This window comes from Otolemur garnettii, unplaced genomic scaffold (assembly GCF_000181295.1).
Source record: "Otolemur garnettii isolate 467f Iridium unplaced genomic scaffold, OtoGar3 scaffold00058, whole genome shotgun sequence".
Lineage (NCBI taxonomy): Eukaryota > Metazoa > Chordata > Mammalia > Primates > Galagidae > Otolemur > Otolemur garnettii.
The window spans coordinates 10,219,891-10,228,983 of NW_003852453.1; the positions used below are offsets into that span (position 1 = coordinate 10,219,891).

The 9,093-nt window shown below is 48.1% G+C and overlaps 1 protein-coding gene across 1 annotated transcript in view; it reads left to right on the forward strand.

Annotated features, from left to right (window-relative positions):
• USB1 (U6 snRNA biogenesis phosphodiesterase 1) overlaps nt 1-6,065 on the forward strand; it is a 15,718-nt gene extending 9,653 nt beyond the window's left edge. The window contains exons 4-6 of the mRNA XM_003792586.3: nt 2,170-2,275; nt 3,914-3,997; nt 5,045-6,065. Coding sequence (XP_003792634.1) covers nt 2,170-2,275; nt 3,914-3,997; nt 5,045-5,149 — 295 coding nt within the window. The 3' untranslated portion in view covers nt 5,150-6,065. The remainder of the gene's footprint in view (nt 1-2,169; nt 2,276-3,913; nt 3,998-5,044) is intronic.
• The last annotated feature ends 3,028 nt before the right edge of the window (nt 6,066-9,093 follow it).

Consider the following 9,093-nt stretch of genomic DNA (forward strand, 5'->3'; position numbering starts at 1 on the left):
AAAAAAAAAAAAAAAGAAAAAGAATGGGAGAAGATGGGGAAATGGTCGAGAAAACCATCTTGGTTTAGTGAAAAAAGCCTGTGAAAGTCAGAAAATCTGTTCCTGTCCAGCTCTATCCCCAGTGTGACATTTGGCCTGTACCTTCCCCTCTGTGACCTTCCATTTCCACACCCTACCTATTCATCCATCATTGGGCAGTTGTGAGACAAATGAGCCCGGGTGGGAGAGTCAAGTGTTAAGTGTAGATGAAGATAAGAGGAAGTTATTATGACGCCTTCAAAGCGAGCCTCCCTGTCTGATGGACTTCACTTCTGAAAGGAGGGCTCATTTGGTCACTCATTCCTTGCTGCACAAGTTTGTCAGCACCCAGTTGCCAGGCATTTGCCATTGGCACAGGGGTAAAAAGGTAGACGTAGCTCCTGCTCTCTGTGATCTTACACCCTGCAGGAGAGACAGATAAGAACTAAGTAAAAATGTTAATAACTATAGTGTGATGTAATCAATAATCAGGAGCAGCTGGCCAAGGAAGGTACCAGGGAAGCAGCCAGAAAGATGGCCTTTGATGGTGGCCTGAGGATGAAAAGGAGCCAACTTTGGGAAGAGCTTCAAGCAGAAGACACAGCAAGCAAAATGATTCTGAGGCAGGGAAGGACTTGGGATGTTTGAGGAAGCCTAAGGTAGATCTGGGGGAGCATGTGGAAGAGGGGTCAGAGATGAATTGGACAGGGTTAGTTCATGCAGGGCCTTCAAGTTCAAGTAAGAAGTTTGGATTTTCGATGCAATGGAAGCCATTGGAGGGATTTGAACAGGGGAGAGGCGTGATCTGATTTATGTTTATAAATGTTGGTCTGTGGCTATGGAGTCTGGAGAAAAGATACAGGGCACTAGGGTAGATGAAGAGAGACCAGAGAGGGCAGGTGTCGTTCAGGCGAGGAACCAGTGAGGGGCCTACATTAGAGTGATGGCAGTGGGAAAGCCAAGAAGTGGACACATTTGAGATATATGCACACAGAAACAACTGGAATCACCAGTAGGCTGGATTTGTGCAGAGTAAGGGGAAGAACGAAAGTTGACTCTTGTGTTTGGAGTTTGAACAATTGGCTCCATTTTCTGTGATAGGAACACTGGTGGCATGAAAATCAGAAGGTCTGCTTTGTACCTCTTTGTGCCTGTTAGGTTTTGCTGCCTGTTAGACCCCCCAGGTGGAAATGTCACATATGCAGTGAAGTGTCCAGGAGAGGTAGCAGCTGGAGGGAGAAATATGGGTGTCGTCGGCCTGTGCAGTAGAGTGGGGCAGAGTGGGTCAGCTTCAGGACAGTGCAGATGGGGAAGATCAGACAGCTGAGACAGGAGTTCTGCAGCCCTCTGGGCTGAGAGGTTAGAGAGACGAGTGGGCAGCAGGGGAGACTGAACCAGGAAGCCAGAGGTAAGATCAAAGCAGGACTGTGTCTTAGAAGCCAAGGGAGAAAAGAGTTTCAAGGAAGAGTGAACTATGTCAGACAGTGCTGAGCGATTAATATGCAGATAGAGAAGTATCTGTTGGGTTCAGTAACGTGGAGGTCATCGGCAGGTTTGACAAGAGCATTGCCAGCAAAGGCAAATAAGTCATCTTTGGAAAAGTTTTACTAAGAACAGGGTGGGGGCTGGCTGAAGATGTGGGTTAAAGGCAGGGGTTTTTTTTGTTTTGTTTTGTTTTGCTGTTTTTGGCTGGGTCTGGGTTTGAACCCACCACCTCTGGCATATGGAGCCGGCGCCCTACTCCTTTGAGCCACAGGCACTGCCCCTAGGGCAGGGTTTTTTTAGTTGAGAAAAAGCCTGTCTGAGTGCCTGTGGGGCAGGGTAGTGGATGCAGACAGCAAAGTCCTTGAGGAGTTGGGTGCAATAGGAGTGATGACAGAACAGGGATGCAGAAATTTCTGGCTTTGGAGACTTAGCAGTGGCCAGGAGGGAGGAGAGATGTGTGGGTTATAACTGGGGAAGGAAGGCTTAAAGGTGGGGAGTGGGGGAGGGTTGAGAGAGTTGGTAGAGCAGGAAAGGGAGCTTCTGAGAGAGATGGAGTGGGGCTCATGGCCCAGGCCTCTGGCTCATCCTCTGCCACAACTCAGATGGTTTGGGTTCTCAGAGGCCACATCTCACGCCCATGTTGTCACTACTTCTTCCCCTCCCCAGGACCTTTGTTGGGCTCGAGGTCACCTCAGGGCATACCCAGTTCCTGGACCTAGTTTCAGAGGTAGACAGAGTCATGGAGGAATTCAACCTTACCACTTTCTACCAGGTAATGAACTGGGCTGCTGCTTCTCCATTGGCCCATCTGTAACTTGGATAAAACCATCCTCAAAGAAGCCCTCATAAGTGGCAAAATGAAGAGGCCTTCAGCACTTTCCCATGCAGGGTGTCCCAAATGCCAGCCTTCCAAGGACATAGACGCCTGAAAGTTGAGGGGTCAGAGGTATAGACAGATTTCTAAGAAATCTTATATTATATCTTACACATGCTCAAGGTTTATACCTTTCCCATAATGTATCCATGTTTGCTTTTATGTTTTTAAGAAGTAGTTGTCGGGCGGTGCCTGTGGCTCAACGAGTAGGGCACCAGCCCCATGTACTAAGGGTGGCAGGTTCAAACCCGGCCTCAGCCAAACTGCAACAACAACAAAAAAATAGCCAGGCGTTGTGGCAGACGCCTGTAGTCCCAGCTACTTGGGAGGCTAAGACAAGAGGATCGCCTAAGCCCAAGAACTGGAGGTTGCTGTGACCTGTAATGCCATGGCACTCTACCAAGGGTGACAAAGTGAGACTCTGTCTCTAAAAAAAAAAGAAAGAAAGAAAAAAGAAGTAGTTATCAAAAAACAGATTCTCCAGGAAGAGGAATTGTACCCTTCCTACACCTTGCCCAGTGCCCTCCAAAGATATTTGGACTCTAAGTTGACTATCAAGGTTTAAAAGGACCATTAGCTTCATTTGATATATTTTTTTAAAATCATGTTGAAGTATCTAAGTATGAAATTGAATGAAGATAATTATCCTTCCTTCAAAATTAGAGACATTTTGGGTTTTTTTCATTTCATCTGAAAAGTATGGTATCTACTAGAATGTCCTAGAGCAGAAAATAGAGTAAAAGCCTGGATTTTCTTCCATGACCCCATATTTAATGACTCTCTCTGTGATATTTAAAGGAAAGTCTGTGAGAACAGGATCGTCTTAGCTCAGGCTGCCATAACAAAATACCATAGACTGGTGGCTTAGACAACAGAAATTTAGTTTGGCACAGTTCTATTGGCTAGAAGTCCAAGATCAAGGTGCCAGCACGGTTGGTTTCTGGTGAGGGCTCTTGTTTTGTTTTGTTTTTTGCAGTTTTTGGCCGGGGCTGGGTTTGAACCCTCTATCTCTGGTATGTAGGACCAGCGCCCTACTCCTTGAGCCATAGGTGCTGCCCGACTCTGGTGAGGGTTCTTCCTGGCTTATAAACAGCAGGCTTCTAGCAGTGTCCTCATTTGGTGATGGGAGGGGGAGGCAGGGCAGGCGAGGGGTGGAGAAAGACAGACAAACAGCCAGAGAGATTGAGAGATTTCAGTGTACAGGCTTTCTAATTTTCTTATAAGGGCACTAATCCCATCATGAGGACCACACCCTCATGACCTCATCTAACCCTAATTATTTATTAAGGTCCCATCCCTAAATATTATCACACTGGGAGATAGGGCTTCATGAATTTAAGGGAAGCCCAAATTCTGTAGCAAGGACCAACTCTAGACTATTTTGTCTGTCTCTGGAGTGTTCTTGGGATCAACACTGAGGAATCCAGGCTAGGGCTCCAGCAGGAATACCATGACAGCTCTGTCACAGAGCTGCTCTGAGGCTAGGCCTGCCAGGGCATTCAGATGACGGCCTGCCTTCCTGCTTTTCCTCTCCAGGACCCTTCCTTCCACATCAGTCTGGCCTGGTGTGTGGGTGATGCAAGTCTGCAGCTAGAAGGGAAGTGCCTGCGGGAACTACAGGTGAATGCCCAGGGTGCGAACACAAAAGGTGCTGAACTCCAGAAATGCTAGGAGTGATGTTGGGAGGGAGAGGTTTAGGCATCTAAGCCTGAATCCCTGGGAAGCAAATGACATGGCAGGAGACCCTAACTTGTTACCTTGCTACTCAAACTGTGGTCCCCAGACCAACAGCATCAGTATCACCTGGGAACTGATTAACAATGCAGACTCTAGACCAAAGAAATCAGAATTGCATTGTAACGAGACCTCTAAGGATTTCTGTGCACATTAAAATTTGAGAACCCCTGCCTCAGAACACAGATCTGCGAGGAGGCTGCAGACCTAAAGTCCTCACCTCCTACCCAGAGGTCAAAGGGTTGCATCTTGCAGATGCTGGAAATGAGTGAAATGTGCTAGGTATAAGGAACATCCAGCCCCCAGAGCCTATCATATTTTGATAAGTAGGTGACGTATTTCACTTTCCCATCTGTGCCCTTGGAGGACAGTGTATGCGAAGTAGTAAATGCCAGCTGATTCTCTGCTTCTGGTGGGGGCGCCAGGAGGGAGTTTGGCCATCCAGGAATGTGGGCCTAGTATTGCTACACTTCTGTTTTTTCTAGAGAAGCCAGAAATACAGATTTTTATGTGTAATCTCCCAATTTTTAAATGTTGGCAAACTAATTGGGATTTTTCAAAAACATGTAAGCCAAAGAAAAATGTTCAGGCTGGATACAGTCCGTGAACAGTCATCGAGAAGCCATCTCATTCTTGGCCTGAATGCTAGAAGTGGCAAAGGACTCTGGTTCTGGCCCCCCAGACCTGGGTCCTGCTCCTGGTTTTAGTTGGTTTCTATAACCCAGCGCTCTGAGCAGCCATATCTTCATCTGGGAAGTTGAAATGACAGGACCAACCCCGCAAGATTACAGAGGTGATTAGACAAAACAGCTAATGCAGAGCCCTTGGGTCCCTAAGCCTTTGAAGGAGCTGGGGAGGCTGGTTTTGTTTGCAGTGCCTCTGAGTCCTGGATTTTCTTTAACATGACTATCGTTTCCTGGCTGCTGGTTTAAGGAAATTGTGGATGAGTTTGAAGATGCTGAGATGCTGCTGCGTGTGCACACTGAGCATGTCCGCTGCAAATCTGGGAACAAGTTCTTCTCGATACCTTTGAAGTGAGCACCAGAAGCCTTACTTTCCTGGGCCCCTCTGCAGGCCAGTAGAGATAAAGAGGGCTAGAACGGATTGGGATGCTTCTAGCCTCCCCAGAGGAGGTGCTTCAGCCTGGCAGGAGGTGTAGTCACTCGTCATCCTCCCTGGGGGCTGGCTCTCTGTCCTGCCCTTTTGGGTTGCAGGTTGAGAGCTGCTGTGTTGTGATCATTCACACAAATTGCCAGTAGAGGGCATCCTGGGCATCCTAATTCTTGCCCTGTGGTGGTTAAGGAAAAAAAAAAAAAGAAAATGGGGCCACCAGTGAGCCCATCCATACTCAGCCAGAATCCCCTCTGTAGTCCCTCAGATGAATAGCCTCTCCCTCTCCTCCCCCACTTCCCCAGTTCAGCAGTTTGTGTTTTGATGCCATTGGCCTCATCATGCCATGGCTCATCTGTGGTCAAGCCAGGACATAGGGTGCTTCTGTGGATGTCACCCTCCTTCCTTGAAGAGTGTCACTTTCTCATTTATTTACTTTTAATCTTACCCTCCTCCTGTGCCAGCAGAGGCCATTTCAGGGCCACGGTACAGGGTGCTAATTTGTGGTTCAGCACCAGCTTTCTCTATTCTTTCCTCTCACTCACCCCCAGCCAGGTGCCTGGGAAGGCTTGAGCAGATGTTGCATTTTGGCCCGGCTGGTGGCTCAAAGCCAGGCCTCCAACACACTGTGAGCTCTGGCTTTCCCCTCAGTTTTCCCAAAGAGGCAGAGAAGGGCCGTCCCCCAGCTAGAGTTCTCCTGTTGCCTCCTCCCATGGGCATTCTGAGGGGGAACACAGGGGGTAGTGGATGTGCAGGATTTTTATTTTATTTTATTTATTTACTTTTTTTTTGAGACAGAGTCCCACTCTGTCATCCTGGGTAGAGTGCTATGATGCATCATAGCTCACAGCAACCTCAAATTCTTGGGCTTAGACAGTCTTCTCACTTCAGCCTCCCATGTAGCTGGGACTACAGGTTTGTTTTTTATTTTTTAGTAGAGGTGAGGTCTCGCTTTTGCTCAGGCTGGTCTAGAGCTCCTCAGCTCAGCCTCCCAAAGTGTTAGGATTACAGACTGACCCACCCTGCCCAGCCTAGGATTTTCATTTTTTGATCAAGCCTTCCTCAGGACAAAGGACCAGTCCCTCCAGTTTTATCTGGATTTCTGGTGATGGATGAAGAAATCTCTTAATGTTATAAATTATGTTCAACAAATAAAAATTCCATTTTTTATTTTGGATCTTGTTTTGGACTACTTGTATTCAACATGGTGGAAAATAACTTTCCTCCTCCCCTACCCTCTCTGGCTGCCCTTCACAGTTTAGGAGGACTCTTGGGAATCTCTGCTCTGACCTCTGATGTGGCCTCAAGAGGCATTCATGATGCTTTGGTAAAATGAGGGTGGGGTTACCTAGCCTGCCAGGCCTACACCCAGAGGTCATACATACCACATCCAGCCCAGGGCTTGGCGCAAGGCAGGGGGTCACCACCCCTTTCCTCACCAGTATAAGCATAGACATTTAGACCTAATACTTCTACGCTACTTACTAAGAGCTTCCTAGAACCTTCTATTTCTCTCAATAACCCTGCTGAAAATTAAACAGGGTAGGAATAAAGGTTCTGCTTTTACAGTAGAACAGGTCAAATCACTTCTTGGGGTCAAATGAGAACTCAGAAATAAGAACCTGACTCAGCCCTAACCACACCTCCAGCTCTGGGCCAGGCCTGGTACATCCCTGCATACTGCCCTCTGGTCAGGCCTTGGGCTCATGGAAGCCTGTAGGAAAAGTGTGGGGAGAGGGGCCTGTTGTTCTGGCTTCCACTATGCCCCCTGCAACTCTGCCTTACCTGGCCCAGGCTCCCAGTCATTGCACTGGGAAACCCAGAAATCACATCCTGTATCTTGTTCCTCCATTCTCACCACATTGATCTCCTGACTGGGACTGGTCAGTATGTTAGTTCTTGATCCTCCAGGAAGCCAGGTATGCTTTCTGGCTTGCAAACAACATGGAAACTCTGGCTGTGCAGCCTGCATTTAACTGACACCTGCTGGGTGCCAGGCCCTAACCTGAGCACTTGGGTCAATCAGACTAGGTCTGGTCCTCCAGATGTTCAGTCACCATGGGGGAGTAGGCAAGGTGCATGAAGAATCTCCAACCCAGCTTCATACTTCCCAAAATTTGGGCACTGGCTCTTCTTGGGAGGGGGGCTGGCATGATGTAGGGCCCCATTAATAAGCCCAGGAAGATAAGACTGGGCCATTCCCCTAGGGGAGGATGTGGCTCAGGGAGTCCATCTGTGCTGAAGATGGAATTAGAGTGCAGCAACTTTGAGAAGTGGGCCAAGATCAATAACTGGCTCTTCAATGGAGAATGGAAGGTGGCAATGGAGGAAGGAAGTAGGAGATTCACTGAAGGGGAGGGGTCAGCAGGCTGAGCCCAAGGAGGCTGGCGGTGGCTTGGCTGGTACCCAAACATTGAGTGTGCCTCTGGAGCAGAGCAGTGCAGCCAGCACTCCCGCTGACAGTGCAGAAGCAGCTGGGGCTCTTCCATAAGAGGAGATGTGCTCTGAGAAACCTGGAGACAACTCCAGCGACAGAGGGAAGACTGAAGCAGGCCCCCCCCCCCAGGCAGGCTGGCGCACAAAGAAATGCTCTTGATGAGGATTTTATCACACCAGGGAGAGTACAAAATCAACACATCTGGCCTCAGTGTCCTCAGATGTTCCCCGCAGAGCAGGGAAAGGCTCATCTCACGGCCAAGTTGGCTGATTTCCACCTGGCACTCTCCCACCCCTCTCCAGACCACCCCAGCTTTGTTTCTAAAGGAGAGGGAAATTACTTTGGCTTTGTTTGTTTATTCTTTCCTTGTCTTGGCACCAAGAGTCCCAAGGCCTGCCTCACCTTTGATGGTGTGCCTGGTGCACCACCGGGCATGGGGGGGGCAGCTGGGGAGGGGTGTCCTGGGCCTAGCTCCAGCCCATAGCAACTTTCCTTTGCTGAACAAGGGACGTCAGCTACTACCTGAATCAGAAATGCTTCCTGTGCAAATCAGGAAAACAAACCCAAAGTGGCAATAACTTGCTTGAGGTCACCCAGTAAATAAATAATTAGTGCTGAGGCAGAAACCCAGTAACATGGCTTCTAATGTAAAACTTTTTGTACAGCCCCTTACACTACATCAGCATCCCAAAATAAAAATACTCTGAAATACCATATCGGGGCTTATTTCAAAAGACTCCAAGAAAAAAGCTGAGTCGGGGAGAGGGAAGGGTCAAGTTATAGATGAGACAATATTGGCAAAATGTGGGTAATGTTAAAAGCTACTTGATGAGAGGGCTGGAATTAACTTGAACCTCAGATACTGGATAGACTGAGTAGAAACTCAGTTGTCTTGTTAAAGATGGATGTACAAACCCACCTTGAAGCCCCAAAGTACCTGTAAGCAGCCAAAACCAGTGATTGAGAGCTTTAAGATTTGGTCACAGGGGATGTCATTTTCTTACAGACAGATTGACCCAAGAGAAGAATCTCCAGAGAAAAAATAATCACCAGACTGTCTCCGCCACAGCCCTCTAAGACAATTGCTCCAGGTTTCCACCGTCCGGTCCTCTCTTTACTAGGTATCCCCATAAACACAAACTTAAAAAAAAAATTAGCTGATCAGGAATAGATATTGTGAATGAAAGCAATGCGGTTGTTAAGCAGGGACAATCCTGTTGTCCATTTCTGAAGAGCCCTGCACATTACCTAAAAGTAGATTTCAAAGTAAAGCATTTAGAAACCCATTTCCCAGATGAAGGACCTCCACCAAAAAGTCCGTGGAAATGCATGAAATTGCCCCGACCTTTTCGCCAAACTCCGACTTATTTTCCCCCAGGAAGCTCCGCCCGGCACCAGGGCATGACCCCGGCCACGTTCTTTGTCTTCACGTGAC